Here is a 16,817-nt window from a genome sequence, read left to right as displayed (position 1 = left end):
TTAGTTCATAGTTCTAAACAGTTAAGGAAATGATGCCAGGATCAGCTCAGCTCTAATAAAGACCTGGAAGGTGGCTGTAGCACAAGTGAAAGCATAAGACCACTTGTCAAACAAGGAGACAGAGAGAGGCTGGGGTCCCATAGGCCTCATCTTTAAAAGGTCCAGTACCACACTGTGAGCCCAGCCTTCAGCACGTCAAACTTTGGTGGACAACCCCATCCATATCATAGTACTTGACAACAAATCAAGGCTCAGGCCTAAGACATGCAACTCAGTAGGAATGCGATCTATGATGTAAATTTTTGCTGATGGTATATTGGAAGGGTCTCCCTAAGAAGCTGTTGAACTAGGCCGGACAGTAAGATGCTGGACTCTATGTTTGGTATATGCTTGCAGTGAGGGAATCTCAACTGAGCTTGAACTGTGGTTATGTAACAAGGTGGAGTAATCCAACATGGGGGGAGGGTGTGGGGAGGGGTGGGGGGCATCCCAGTACCTATGAAACTGTGTCACATAACGCAATGTAATAAAATAAAATAAAATAAAATAAAATAAAATAAAATAAAATAAAATAAATCTATAAACCAACCAAAAAATAAAAAAAGAAAAGAAAATCACTTCCAAAGCTCAATGAGGGGACTTGCATTTGGTCTTCCCATATAGTCCTTAGGCTAACCTCCCTTAACTTGACCAGATTCCTGCTGAACATTACTGCATATTTCATGTAAGAAGTCAACAAGATATAAAATACTGATTATATATAGTGCTAGACACATTAGAAGTCAAATAAGTCATAGAAACAGACCTTTATGGCAATTTTTTCAAAGCAGAACACATTTTATTTCAGATGCAAAGATTCTTAGACTCATCTTTTTCAACTCCTTCATGTTATATATGAGTGAGGGAAAAGGCCCAAATTGCAGAAAATGGAATAGCAGAACTAAAGCTGTGCCCATGGCTCACTCTTTTACTGCATTCTGCACAAAACCAAAAATCAGCCAGACTGCATTTGACTTAACAGTTAAGAAGTCCGTTGGGACATTAAATCCTTTGTCAGAATGCTTGAGTGTGAGTCCTGGCTCTGCTTCTAAAATTCTAGCTTTCTGTTGGTACACATCCTGGCAAGCAGTAGGTGTTGGCTCAGGTACTGGAGCCTTAACCACCCCTGTAGGAGACACAGCTCGAGCTCCAGGCTCCAGGCTAGTAAGAGCATCCAGGGAGTGAACCAATAGAAGCAAGTGTCTCTCTCTTCTCTCTCTCTCTCTCTCTTTGTCTCTCCTTTTCAAAACAAAATGACAATACATAAGTAACATATTCTTAGAATCAACAATCATGTTTATATATACCTAGAGAATACATTTAATTGTGTGAAAAGAGTTTCTATAAACTAATCTATAAACTTTGTAATCTCCCAAACTCAATATATCTTTAACCCATTCTCAACTAGTATATACTTAAGGGTTCCTATGTTGCAGTCACTTTTCATTCATTATCTCACATATAATTATGTATAACACAGTATGTTCAAATAGTAACAGACATATACAATTTGTATATAATCACATTACCTATATCAAATTGTTACATATTTACATATATGTAACGTTATTTTATAACATCACAATACGCACTACACAGACTAAATCAGCTTTCACCAAGAATTCATCAAGATATTCATAGTCAGTGTCATCTCATTGTACAGAAAAGAATATAGAAAAAGCTACCCATTGCATAAAGAGTAAAACCTAGATTTAGGCACACCTGTCAGTTTTCTAAACATTGCGCTTCACTCTGCCTTTTTTCATTACTGCTGTAAAAAGCTACTTCAAATCCTTCATGGAACTATGGAACTAAATAGTAAGTTTGCTTTGATGTGAAAGAAATTTTTGAAATTGAGGCATATGGGCCTGGCGCCGTGGCCTAGTGGCTAAAGTCCTCGCCTTGAACACGCCGGGATCCCATATGGGCACCGGTTCTAATCCTGGCAGCTCCACTTCCCATCCAGCTCCATGCTTGTGGCCTGGGAAAGCAGTCAAGGATGGCCCAAGGCCTTGGGACCCTGCACGCGTGTGGGAGACCCAGTAGAGGTTCCTGGTTCCTGGCTTCAGATTGGCTCAGCTCCAGCCGTTGTGGTCACTTGGGGAGTGAATCATCAGATGGAAGATCTTCCTCTCTGTCTCTCCTCCTCTCTGTATATCTGCCTTTGCAATAAAAATAAATAAATCTCTTTTGAAAAAAATTGAGGCATAGCTTTTTCATGAAAAAGTTCACAGAAAGTGAATATTATGGGGCCTGGTGCAGTAGCCTAGCAGATAAAGTCCTCATCCTGAAAGCATCGAGATCCCATATGGGCACCGGTTCTAATCCTGGCAGCTCCACTTCCCATCCAGTTCCCTGCTTGTGGTCTGGGAAGGTAATCGAGGACAGCCCGAAGCCTTGGGCTCCTACACCTGCATGGGAGACCCGGAGGAGGCTTTGGGCTCCTGGCTTTGAATTGTCTCAGTTCCAACTGTTGCAGCTGCTTGGCAGGGCGGTGAATAAACAGATGGAATATCTCCCTCTCTGTCTCTCTTCCTCTCTGTATATCTGACTTTCCAAAAAAAATTAAATCTTTTTTTTTTTCAAAAAGAAAGTGAATATTATGAAAAAAAGTTCATGGATTTCAACTTTTTTCAACAAAATAAATTTATCTTTCACTTCAGTTTGTCAATGAGCTTTTGTAAGTATTTCATATTCTATCATTTTCTGTTTCCTCTTCCCTCTAAATCTGAAATGATGAAGAATGTAAAGCTTAAGGGAGAAATAAGACGAATGTTTCAAATATCACTCAACAACTGTTATTTATCTAATACAGATTTGGGTACTTAATTTGCCTAGTAAAATGTAAAGGATGAGAAGGTATTGGTTTTGGAGTTGAACAAGCTGGGTTTGAAATTCTAGCTTTGTCACTTAATAGCTATGTGACCTGAGAAAATTGGCTTACTTTTCTGCATATCAATTCCCTCTTCTGGTAACTAGAGCTGTCACAAAGCTCATGTCCATATTAAAGGAGAAAGTGTATATAATTGTGTTGTATAGATCTTGAGAGGTATCCCTCATCTGTATGCCTATTATCTCCATTCTTAGTTCATCTCTACATTCCTAGAGTTTAAATTCCTTCTTTCAGAGTTGAGATAGAAGCAGGAGTTAAGCTGTAGAGACTGGAAAGGAACAGGTGGTTTCTGCACAAATCTGCATCACTCTGTCATTAGCACACATGTGAGTTATAAACAGATTTTCTCCAACCAAATGTGTATGCGCGACAATCAATAGAATGAAATGTTTAACAATTTAAGCTGGTTTTAAATACGTAGCATTAAATGAATCAAATTGAACATCAGTTGTGATTTTCCACTTGAAAAGCTCATTAAGAAATGATTTATGGAATAGTGGACTAATTAAGACCATGTGGAAATGTATTTCCTATTTATGCTTAGAATTATTTTACCCCTAACTTGAGCAAACAGGAGACTCAGTGTATCAGGAGAGCCAATTTGGGGGAAAAAAAAAAACTGTGATTTTTTTTTTTCAAAATAGAAAAAAAACTAACATCAACTGGATGCCTATTTAATGTCGCATATTATTGCAAATTACCTACATGACAACCCTGGGTGGTCCTGGATGATGTGTTATTTTATCAGTAAGTAAAATGAGGCTTGAGTAATTTAGCAGTGTCTTTGGGTTACATAAATACTGTATCATAGAGTTGAAATTGCAACCTAAAACTAATTTCTAGAGTCTTTCAAGTAAGCCTTGTTTTGGTCATTTCTACTAGATACTATGGCTGCACATGTGATGCAAAATATGCTTAATTGTTTATGAATAAACACAGCAATAGCCTATGGAAGACCATCAACACTTGTCTGACTTGATGGCCTCCTGCTCTAAGCCATGAATCCCTAGGAGTAGGGTATTCCTACAACTCAGCACCTGCCTTCATTCTCAATAAATATTTGTTGAAAGAAGAAATGAAATCTAAATGGACTAAAACAATAGAATTCAACCCTCTAGTCATCTTTTCACAGCTGATGAAACTGAAAGAAAAAGGGAATATTTTGTCTGCAGTTATTACTCAGTGACAAAGTGGACATCAAAATCCCTGAGCCTCTGAAAAAAAGTACATCACCCACTGAACTGAGCCAAAGTCACTGGCAGGCTTGACAGGTTCATCATTTAACTTACGCTGCCATCCTCTAGAAATGCAAGTTGAACACATTATGATTGTAGAAGTAGTAGGACCATGTCACACATGGAAGAGGTCACAGCTATCACTCCTTTTCCCAGACAGGAGAATCCACTTGTGGTGATCCCAGCCATTAAGACACAATCTGCAAAGAAATTTAGAGAATCCATTCATTCTTATTTGAATTTTCTCAGAGACAATAACAACGCAGTTCTTTCTTACCTCTGCAAGCAGGATGCAAAAGGGTATAACCATATGGAAAGGGATATTTTCCCTTAGTGTTATGGGCCATTGTCAAGCAACTATTCAACCATACTTCTAGTCCATCATGTAATTTCTAGAAATAGATAGGAAAAAAAAGGCAACAACAGACAGAGAAGGTGCAGCTAAAACAACAAGGCGAACCAGCAAATCATTAGCTTCTACACCAAGCTTATAAAGTACTCTCCAAAGAAGAAGAAGAGCAATAGAAAAGCCAGTAAGCTGAGAAGTTAAATAAGATGTAGGAGACAAATACTTGTTGGAGATACACACTGGGAAGTCACAGCAACATTAGAAGAAACAGTCTGGTATCCCACAAATGTTGATTTGTTATTCTGACTCACCCATGCACTGTGCGCTCCTTAGAAGCAGGACTGGCTGTCTTGGTGCCCATGGTATCCAGTAGAGTCCCTGGCAAACAGGAGGTACTTAATAAGTGTTTGGAAAATAGACACACAAATTAATGAACTAAAACAAGGCAAAATGTGCAGTTGATTTTGGAGGAAAACATCCCAATGACATTTAAACCGGTTTCTAATTAAAAGTACCAATATTTTCTAAATTACGGCACTAGATCTAAAATTATCATCATAAGTTTGGCTTCTCCCTCAAAGGCCCTGAAGCCAAAGCAACTCAATTCCTATGGAGAGCATATAATTTGCTATCTGCAAAAATGAGGTTTCGCATATTAAAAGCAACCCTAAATTTCTGTACTTAGCATGACCTTTCAGGTTGCTTCTGTGATGTCATTAGTGTTACAATTTTATGCAAGATTAGGCATGTAATTATCTGTTAAATAGTTCTGTTGGCTCCTGCTTGCTCATTTAATAAGGCATAGTGTACTGAAAGTGTCCCATGTGCATAGCTCAAGGGCACTGACACTGGAAACTTGCATCCACTTTGCTCTTTCTCTGCTCCATTTCTCACTTGTCCTTGCAACTTCACCTTAAGGAAGTGTGGGGAGTGAGAAGCCACAGCACGGAGCAGCACCGGTGAAGCTACCACCCTCCAGCTGCCTCTTCCAGAGATGGAGAGGTGCCCCCAAAAAATCCCACTTCAACTAAATCAGATGTGATACCTAGTGGCAGTGTTTCTCCTCTGCACATCAAAATTATATAGACATCTTTTAAAAACTTACTGACATAAGGGATCCATCCTCCAATGTTTCTCATTGGTTTAGAGTGAGGCCAAGGCATCAGAACTTTTCTTAAGTCGCCCCAGATGATTCCAATGTGTGGAAAGCGTTGAGAGCACAGTTTTTATATTCTTCTTGCTCAGGATGACATCACATTGATGAGGGAGCGCTTCAGATTTTATATCTCGGTATCCCAGAAAACTGTTTTTCCTTTATTGAGTGCTACCAACCCATAGAACAACAACAACAAAAAAAATCAATAGTTTCATTGTACAAGTACAAAGCAACTTAATTGGATCCTTTTATTCACACACACACACACACACACACACAAAGAAAATACAATCTATTTGCTCCTAAATGTAACAATGGAAAAAGAAGCAAGAAACTAAACTTTCGTATGTGCCTATTACATTCCATGATCTATTTATTTTGTCTCATTTAATCTCCCAGGCAACCCAAGAAGCCAAATAATGTTGTTTTCATTTTGACACTTGAATAATCTCAGACTCAGAGATGTTCAATTGACTTGTGTGCAGTCACACAGTGAGTGGATATGCATGTGGGACACAAACGAACGGCCCCACCTGTTACTGCTCATCTTTCTTTTGCTTAGACCATGTCACCCTTTCTAAAGAAACTTTTAGTGAATGACAATTTAGCAAGCTATGGAAACTCACCATCCAAGTCAATCAAGGGACAGAGGAAATTGAATAATTAGGGGAAAAAGGGGATCGGGCGTGCACAAGCAGAAAACACCTGGCAAGAAGAGGCAAGGACCAGGAAGGAAGTGTTAGCTGCACTCAGCAATGATGAGCCATGGTGCAGGAGCCAAAATCATATCAATCCTCACCTGTCCTCAGAGTACTTAGATAGGCAAGGCTGACACACAACCACATAGCAAGGCAATGTGTCCAGATCATGCCCTAGCAATGCTCTTGGCCTACTGGAGGAGGCAAATTTGCATTACAGCAGAATAAGCTGTACCATGGACTCACAAAAGTAATAGAAACTAGGAATGCAGATAAGAAAGCTGCCTGTATGGGTAAAAAAAAAGTTTGAATGAAGAGGGGACATCTCACTGGCTTTAAAACGTGGTAACTCATTCACCAGGCAAGGAAGAGAGTCACAGATAATAAATGACCAAAAGATTCAGAGTAGTAGAAAACTAACCAAGTGTATGCCAGATACTCACATAATGTCCCTATACAAATTCCCTGTATAATGAAATTATCACAGACTCCCTGCTTTCATTCAAAGCTGAATCTAAACCTTACAGGACTTCTTGCAGCCCACATTCATTTACAGCTATATAGTAATAGCTTTGCCAGATTCACCCCAATTCCTAGGTCATTTAATCACAGATAAGATCCAATTTTCCTCCCACTGCCCACAGTCTTAATGTAACACAGGTCTCTGTTCTATACTAAGATTCCAGATTAAAGACTCTTCTTAAGTGTTTCTATTTGGTCTCTGGATCTCATTCTTAATCACATTTTTTTAAATTGCAAAGACAGATTTACAAAGAGAAGGAGAGACTGAGAGAAAAAGGTTTTCCATCTGCTGGTTCACTCCCCAAGTGGCCCCAACGGCCAGAGCTGAGCCAATCCTAAGCCAGGAGTTTCATCCAGGTCTCCCTTGTGGGTGGAGGGTCCCAAGGCTTTGGACTGTCCTCTACTGCTTTCCCAGGCCACCAGCAGGGAGCTAGATGGAAAGTGGAGCAGCTGAAACAAGAACCAGCACCCAAATGGGATCCTGGCACTTGCAAGGCAAGGATTTAGCCACTAAACTTTCACACTGAGAACCCTAATCACAATTCAAATGAATGGATCCTGGTGCTATAAAATAAACAGCTAATGAATTACCTAAGGGGTTTGGGATGTCTGCCCTTGACCTGGGAGAGAACCTCCAAACGAGTTCCCACTCATATATTTCGCATTCTCGAAAGTTTCTCTAAGATCACATGTCTTTCTTTACCCTCACAGAACCTTTGTACTTTCGTACTTAAAACAGCTACTCTCCTTCATTTTAATTAAAAATGAACTTAGCTGGTTTTAAAGAGCACGTTTTCTTTGTGAAAGAAGACCAGGGTGAAGAAACTGCAAATTCACTTATCGGTTATTGGAATAACCTGAAGAGTCATTAAGTCCTTTCCAACAAGCTTCAGACAGCTAATTAGAATAAATTTTTCTTTCATCCCCTGCTTTGTGTATCATCCTAAAACAACAGAGCAAAGTTGTGATGCCAAGATAATGATACACAGTCTGTAAAGTATGCTAAATATATTGAAATTACCACAACCCCTTTGGCTTTGCATGATTTCAAAGCATTTATACGATGCATGATGTGTTTATTAAATGCCGGCTCATACCCAGCAGCAGGACAATACTCAGTAATTGACTGCTTTACCTAGACTCAGGTTATGCCATGGTCCTTTGTGCTCTCCACACCCTCAGCCCTTTGAGTGTAATTATCTGTTACAGCTGTCAGAGGATTCGGCTAGAGCCCGTGTTGAAAGAACTTCCTGAAAGTTGAAGCCAATCTTCATCTTTAGAAATAAACTCACTTAGGTTAAAAGCATTGTTATTTTCTGATCACTGAAAGTTTTAGAACAGATGTAATCTCTATTTGGTGTTTTAGCAATATTCAAAAAAAGAACACAAATAATTTTATCCCAGATTTAAGTCATTTAGATCTGGCAACTTTCAATTCTAAATCTTTTTGAAACTACCTAGGGAATCCATTGGGTACATCCTTTCATTCTTGTCCTTATCTTAAGAGGCTCACGGTAGACATTTGGCTTCCTGCATCCACATTGGGTAGCAAATTCCTGCTACCTCTGAAAGCCTCCATTCCTTACAGTCCTGCTGACTCCGGCATGGAAGAAAGAGACCTAGTTCCACCAAAGTTGAAACACAGAGGCTTGGTATATGCATAAGTCTTTCAACTTCCTGTATCACAAAATATCAGACCTGAGAAGGGTCTTAGAAGTTGTTATCTGTTTTCAATTATCCAGGGTATAGTTTAAAAGGCACTAAACCTTAAAGAAGCTTGGTGACTTTGTTTACAAGCTAGCTAAGGATGAAATTGGAGCTAAAATCAACCACTTGCTCAGAATACATGCTCTGAGCAATTACTACTCAGTGTTGTCTGCAGACCAGCAACATCAGACGTCACCAAATTAAGAACAAAGAATCCTGAATCCCACCCCAGACCACTATGGAATCAGAATCTGCACAATAACAAATCACTACGGAATTCTCAGGCACACTGCAATTTGAGAAGTACCATAGTGGACCACGTGTTTGTCTAGAGACTACAAGAAGGCAAGCAAGCAGAGATGAAGTTAAGGCATTCTATCCACCTTTTCTAAATGTAAGCAAATATCTCAGTCTTCTGAAAGCATCATTTGTTATCTGATACCCTGCAGGATTTTCATGGTATAAGCATAATACAGATCCACACAATTACACTTCATGCTGCATGCATAGGAAACATACACAAAGTATCTGGCAGAGATATACCTAATACTACAGAATAGTGAATATCACTTCCAGCCTTCTGCTTACTGCCGATGTTGGACATACCTGAAATGCTAGCCACTGATACCTATGCAGCCCTGAAGGCATCCTTCCTTCCTTCCTTCCATTGTGGTAAGCATCATTCTGACTTTGGCTTATTCTTAAGACTTTGAAGATACTGCCTGCTCCTTCCTCCCTAGAAAGTTACTTTTATGTAGAAAATAAATAATGATCACTACTTTCAGTGTATGTTTGGAGAGGACAGAATTTCCTCCAAAGCCAAGTCACAGCCAAAGAGCACATGTTCCTATGGTATCTTGACTCTGTATCTTACGAATCTTGCTCCATGAGCCAACGGATATCAGTTGCAGCCACTGACACTACGATTTTGGCATGCAGAGACGTACTGCTGTGAGCCAAACTCAGCATTGGCAGCAGTGAAGCACATTTAGAAGATGAAGCCTCATCCTCCACCTGTCAGCATCTGTCAGTGTTAAGGAAAACAGTTTGGAGAGGAAGGGAGAAATACAATTTTATATCCAAATCCAAGCCAGAGAGTTGGGGGTAAATATAGCACACAACAGAGAATGAACCTATCCCAAAATCATGGTTTGAAAATGATAGTCTCAGTGAAATATAATTTTGGAATTAATTAGAAAGCCATGCTTCCCATGGCAATGGCTCTCAACCACAACTCTTTACTAGGAACTATCATGTAGTTTATTTTTCTTTTTTTTTTAATTGAAACTCAATTTCTGAGGAAGGAATCAGGATTTAGTGTGTTTTAGAAGATTACCATTCAATATTTAAAGTGCATTCAGGATTGGCAACCACAGCATCAAAAAAATCTAATATTGGAACAAGCCTTTGGCAGGGTGGTTACAGCACCAACTGGAATAACTGTTTCCCATACAAAAGTGTCTGGGTTTTAGTTCCTGCTCCACTCTGAATTTTAGTTTCATGATACTTCAACTGATACAAGGCAGTAGGTGATTGTTCAAGTACTTGGGTCCCTGTCATCCACATGCGGCACTTGGAATAACTTCTTTACTCTTGGTGTCAGCTTGGCTCAGTAGGTATTTGTTAAGACAGCAGGCGTATACACGATTCTCTCTCTCTCTCTCTCTCTCTCTCTCTCTCTCTCTCTCTCTTTCTCTCTCTCTCTCTCTCTCTCTCTCTCTCTCTCTCTCTCTCTCTTTCTCTTTTCCAGTAAATAAAAAATAATAATCAACTCTTCTGAAAAATCCTATGTTGCTCAAGAACATCAATCCAGGAAGAGCTGCTAATACTCTTTCCCAGAACTTACAGAAGTGAACTTAACTTGAGCCTGTATCTCTTCTAGGTCTTTTTACCATTCCTCCAGGACTTCCACCATAAGGAAAGAAGCCCCTGGACCCACATCCTCTAAGATGTTCATATGGACCAGTGGTCGGAGCTCTTCATCTTACAGACATGATGAGAAAAGGTAAATACCTTGAACCTCCATGCTCTTCAAACACACTTAGGCTTATTCCATGAAGAGGGAGGAGTCAGAAACACAGTTGGGCAACTCATCTTTATGTTTTGCAGTGTGGGGGCGAACTTGACATTGATGAAGTGGGATTCAAACACCACAGCCTTCCTCCTGCCTGCACTTTACCCACTGCCACCACATGGTTTTGCAAAAGCTGCTTCCTGTCTGGAAGCCTTTCACACTTACCTGTGGGCACACAATCTTTATTTAGCTAACCCAAGCTCTGCCTTCAGGTGCAAACTAGATCCTCCAGATATATCCCCACTCTGGCAATTATGTGCATCCTGGTAATCTTTTATTTGTCTTTCATTGTCTGGTAAATTTGTAACATCTAGTAGTGCACCTGGCACACACTAGACACTACGGGAATACTGACTGAAGTGATGAGCACAACATTTCTAAGAACAAAGCACGTGGCAGGGAAGGAAAGCAGCAGTTGTGGATCCCTCGGAGTCCAAGAGTAGTCAGAGAAGAGGAGAGAAATTAAGGTAATAAGAAAATGGAAGAGCAAAGGGAATGTTAATGAAAGACAAATAGACAATTACACAGTTCAATCCCGTTTTGTCACTTGGGCTTAAAGACTAAAAGTGTTCACAAAATTCTCTAACCATTTTTAAATATTTAGTTTCTCCCCAAATGTTTTCTTTGCCATGTGCCTCTCCTTCTCATTGACCTTGTACCGTTCCTTGGGTTAAGGGAAGCTAAATTTTAAACAGAACTGCCTCTCCCTAAATATTGCAACTTAATCAAGCCATACATCAGGCAGAATCGGATAGAAAGCAGAATTGATGGATGGGACTGGGTCCAAGAAAGACCTGAGGGAGGCTTGCTTGAATAACAGTTTGAGAATTGACTTTTTTATTTCCCTTTTACAATGGGAATTATGCTCCAAATAAAACATCCTTGAAAAATTCAAAAACCAAAGTTGTCTTCACAATGTTTATACAGAAAAAAATTGAAAACCAGGTTAATATTCATGGTAGAAAAATCTGTTGAATCAATCTTGGAATGTAATAGACCACTTAACACTAAAATATTTTGCCATAATATTCACTGAAAAAAACACAAGCTGAAAGCCTGCATGCAAACTGTAATTAATGCCACAAAGGTTTTCAATTCCTTATCTTCCAAATGCCTCATTGTATGTTCTGTTACCTAAATTATGGGCCAATTAAGCTGATTTTAAATAAAATTTCGGCTCACAAGGTAACCAGTGCTTGTCCAAAGTCCTGATGTGCATGATGACACCGACCAAACCGATGGGAAGTGGACACTCTTTGTTCATCACTAGGTTTTCATACACTTTGAGTACTCATCTTCGTTTTTATTTGCTTCCAGTTGGAATCATCTTTCAGCAACATTTTTAACATTCTAAAATTTTGACATTTTTAAAATCCATATTTTATATGTGATTTCTTTGATTTACAATGGTGGATGAGCAGTAAAGGTGTAGAACTGTAGAAATTTTGCCCTACAGCATGGGTCTCAGGACCAAATCTCAGGGCTTTTTACTTTAAAGGAATAATGTTACTATCAAAGATCAGTCCTTTGGAGGTTCTCAAAACTATCAGGACAAATGACTGTAACATATTTCTGTCATTTTTTTTTTCTCTCAGCAAATCGTTGAATTTAATATACCTCAGTATTTTTGTTATCAAGAAAGAAGTTAACATTTAAGAAATACTGTGTGCTTCATATTTTGTATAAAATATCCTCTTCATTTATAGCAGCGATTATAGTGCCCATTTTATAGATAAGAAAGGTTGAGGTTCAGAGACTAACTTCTAAAGATTTCCCAACCAGATAGTAATGGAATCTAACTATGATTCGGAGCTCATGCTCTCTTTCCTGTACCGTACAGCCTCGGCAGGGCTTTGTTAAATATCAGATAGTTTGAACAGTAGTAAAAAAGAAAATCCAAGGCACAATGGAAAATTCTGTTCAAATAAAGTTGAAAATTTAATATTTTGAAGGACTATGATGGCCAAATGTGATTATGATACATTGGCAGTGTTTGTGGAGTTTAAAAGGAACAAAGGATCTACTAAATATTCTGCATTAATAAGATTCTATAAAATTCTTAAATTACTACCTTTATTATTTTTTCAAAGTATGATTGTAGTAATTATGATACTCCAATTAAATAAAATATTGCTTATACAGGCCTGGCACGGTAGCCTAGCAGCTAAAGTCCTCACCTTGCTTGTGGATCCCATATGGGAGCCGGTTCATACCCCAGCTGCTCCACTTCCCATCCAGCTCCCTGCTTGTGACCTGGGAAAGCAGTCAAGGACAGCTCAAAGCCTTGGGACCCTGCACCCACATGGGAGACCCGGAGGAGGCTCCAGGTTCTGGCTTTGGATCAGCTCAGCTCTGGTCATTGAGGCCACTTGGGGAATGAATCAATGGGTGGAAGATCTTCCTCTCTGTCTCTCCTCCTCTCTCTATATATGAAAATGAAAATAAAATAAATCTTTTAAAAAATAATAAAGTAAAATATTGATCATGAAGAAATCCTTTTTCAGGCAGGAGAAGAGTGGGTGGGGAACACGGGCAGAAGAGAGCGTAGTGTGAGAAGCACTGCTATGCTCCTAAATTTGTATCATAAAATACGTGAAATTTGTTCACTTTATACAGATCAAAAGGAAGAAAAATAGAAATCCTTCCAGCAAACATTATTAACAAGGTGAGGTACCCCAGCTGATGAAATTAGTGGGAACAGTTAATAAATGAACACAAGTAATAGAATCTACCACCAAGCCAGTACTCGTTAGTTTCATGTTGAATCATTTGTGCCTCCTTCTTCGCCACATCTGTATCTTTACTGCCTAATTCACAAACTCCTGGGAAACAAAGCTTAGATTTTAAAACCTACTTGAGCACAACCCATGGCTCTGTTTAAGGTGGTAAAGGATGATAATGATGATGATGGTGGCTAATAATCAGTTAAGAAAGTGAAGATTCTGTAGCTAATTATTTAGAAAGAAATTCATTCATTGATCTTAGTTGATCTGGTATCACTGTCCCAAATTGCTTATAATTGTTCCACTTCAATTTCTTCTCATTCAACAAACCTGGTCCCTTCCAACTCTGCTTCAACTTCCGTGTCACCTGCCAGGCAGCCGAAATTTGTAGCCCAACTCCAGAGTGCCTTTTATCAAGACTGGAGCGAAGGCTAAAGAGTATTAGATTGCCTGAACCCAGCTCAAAATCAGGCACAGTCACTAAGCAGAAGAAAGAATTCACTAAAATTCTGAAACCAAAGATTTGATTGCTCAGAAATTTAAGTAAATTTTACATTTTTTCATTATTTTATCTCAGGGTCAATCTTTTTTTGTGATCATTTGCCATAAGCAAAGCTCTAGTTTGTATCTGTGTCTTCCACTCTAAAGTTCAACAGCATGAAGGAAATTTTTTTTTATTTTTCTGAACAACCTTTTTTGGCAGTTTAACTTATTTTAATCCTTAAATTGCACAAATGGCAAAATAAAACAGAAGTCATGTTTTAGAAATGAAAGAATGAAGAAGTTACTGAGTTAAGGAACTACAGACTGAGTGTCTACCAATTATTCTTTGGTTTGTTTTTATTAACTATTGAACTGATACAAATGCCATGTGCATTAACATGTAAAGAACAATGTTGTTAACACCTGGGTACCCAGATTTCAGTTTCGAGAAATAAAGCAATCAGAACTGCTGAAGTTGTTAAGGATGCTTTCCTAACACCACAGTACTCCTACCCAACTGCCCACCACAGATAGCTGCCATTCGGGATTCTGTGCTTATCAGTCCTATGCATGCGGCCATGTTTATCCCATTTGAGTCCTTAAATAATATGCTGTCCACTGCTGTATGTTTGAAGACATAAAAAATAAATGAAACAGATTTATATGTATTGTTTGGCAATTTACTTTGGCTTTTTTTTTAAAATGCCATCCTGCTGCTGAGTAGCTGTAATCTACTTTGTCTGCTTTCTAGTATGCCATGAAACAAACTACCATTCGTTCATCCAGTCTACTGCTAATCAACATTTGCATTAATTGCAGTAATTTCATCCCTACCAAAAGTCTTGCTATAGTAATTTTTGTTCACGTGTACAAATATTTCTTATGATTGTTTTCCCAACATAAATATAGTTGGTTCAAAAGTAAACAGCTTCAGATTTATGGTGTAAAAAACCATTGCTTCCAAAAACAGTGATTCTTGTTGGTTTACATTCTTACTTGCAGTGTTCACATCAATTCAGATGCTATTATACAATTTTAATTATTATTTTTTAGATTATTGGTATGATATAGCTCAAACTATTGGTTCTTTATTTTAAGATAATTAAGAATTTTGTCCTATTTTTTCTATTGGATTTTCTCCCTTTTCTTTGTAAGCTTTATTAAAGTTTATAATAATCCTTTGCCATTTGTAGGCAAATAGTTTGTGCCTTGTCGCTTCATTTTTTTATGTTGTTTTCTAAAAACATGCCATTAAGTTTAATGTATGCCAACTTGAACTTATTTTTAGCATTCTAAACTTTCTTCCTATTCCAGGTTTAAAAGGACTTAAATAATTTTGTAAATATCTTGTTATATCACCTTTCATAATTAAGCCTAATCATAAGAAACAAATTTTTGTGTGGGCATGAAGTGGCCATCCAAGTTTTTTCTATATGTTTAAACATTTATCCTGTACTATGTATCTAATGACACCTGCATATCATACATGATATTTCATATTTGCATGAATATGTTCCTGGACCTCTATTCTGTCTGCTGGTTAATTTTGTCTAGCTCAAGCACCACTCTTGCATTTACAAATTATAACATTGTAATATATTTTGATATCTGAAAGGCAATTCATCCATCTTGTTCTTTAGTGATCAGAAGTATATTTACTCTTCTTACTCATTGGCACTGCCATGTGACTTTCAAAATTAGCACAACAAATCACCCTACACCACTTCCAAAAAAGATCTCAGGATTTTTATTTGAGTTTTTGAATTAACTAATAGATTTAATTTGTGATAAATCTTCATCTTTATGTCTCCAAGTTATTCTCACAATGAAGATAATTAATCTCTACACTGATTAAACTCTTCTATAAGGAGAGAAAAACATTTTTCTCCTTGACTCATGTGAGTTTGTAGTTGAGAGTGCTTCCTGCAACTAGCAAAACACAAGCAAGTGAATTAAGCATGCCATGAACATCAGGCAGGGGAAAAAAATTCTCAGTGCACTGACTTGAAATTCTGTCTTGGATAGTAACTAACAAAGAGTAATCCAACTAGAGAAGTGGCAAAACAAAAGAGAGCTCCAGGATCAGTGCGATGCTTCAAATGGTTAATCCTCAGCCTTAAAGAGCCGGCATCCCATATGGGCATTGATTCACGTCCCAGTTGCATCACTTCTGATCCACTTCACTATTAGTGGCTTGGGAAAATAGTGAAGGATGGCCCAAAACTTTGGGGACCTACACCTGCATGGGAGATCTGAATGAAGCTCCTGCTTCATAGCTTCAGATTAGCTCAGCCCTGGTCTTTGCAGCCAGCCAGTGCAGCCATCTGGGGAGTGAACCAGCAGATGGAAGATCTTTCTCTCTCTCTAGCCTTCTCTCTGCAAATGTGCCTTTCCAAGAAAAATAAATAAGTATTTCTTAAAGGGAAAGAAGAAGCAGAAGCAGGTGGATGGGAGAGGAGGAAAAGGAGAAAGAGAAGAAAGAGAAGAAGGAAAAAAGAGAAGTTCCAGGCTTTCAAAGCCACAATTCCAATGGGAAAAACTAATGGAGTAAGGTCTGCTACTTAGGATTTCCTCTAGTGCCTGGAAAAGGAAGATTTACATTCTGTCTTTAGGAGGGAAAGAAGAGGGGAAAGACAGGTAGAAAGATTTCATCTTAATAATTCTCTGTCCATAGGAAAGGCAAAAATCCCCCCTATGTGTTACCTTCCATTCAACAAACCTCAATATTATAGGGAATAATAATTTAGTTTCTTTGATCCAATGTCAGCTAATAAGTTTTATAATATCTCCAAAGAGAATTTGTATGTGGTTTATTATATTATTCCTGAATGCTATTCTTTAATGTTTAATGATTAAATTAAATGTTTAATGATTCCCTGCTATACAAAAAAAATAATGGATTATTGTATCTCAGTGTTTTCACAGACATGCTGATGGA

The 16,817-nt window shown here is 38.3% G+C and overlaps 1 protein-coding gene across 1 annotated transcript in view; it reads left to right on the top strand.

The window, feature by feature from the left end:
• KCNMB2 (potassium calcium-activated channel subfamily M regulatory beta subunit 2) overlaps positions 1 to 16,817 on the top strand; it is a 263,930-nt gene that overhangs the window by 213,007 nt on the left and 34,106 nt on the right. The window contains exon 2 of the mRNA XM_004591284.2: positions 10,482 to 10,604. Within this exon, the coding sequence (XP_004591341.1) occupies positions 10,549 to 10,604 (56 nt within the window). The 5' untranslated portion in view covers positions 10,482 to 10,548. The remainder of the gene's footprint in view (positions 1 to 10,481; positions 10,605 to 16,817) is intronic.

The sequence above is a fragment of the Ochotona princeps genome, chromosome 3, assembly GCF_030435755.1.
Source record: "Ochotona princeps isolate mOchPri1 chromosome 3, mOchPri1.hap1, whole genome shotgun sequence".
Lineage (NCBI taxonomy): Eukaryota > Metazoa > Chordata > Mammalia > Lagomorpha > Ochotonidae > Ochotona > Ochotona princeps.
The sequence above is the reverse complement of the archived record's forward strand: the minus strand, read 5'-3'. Positions and strand labels throughout refer to the sequence as shown.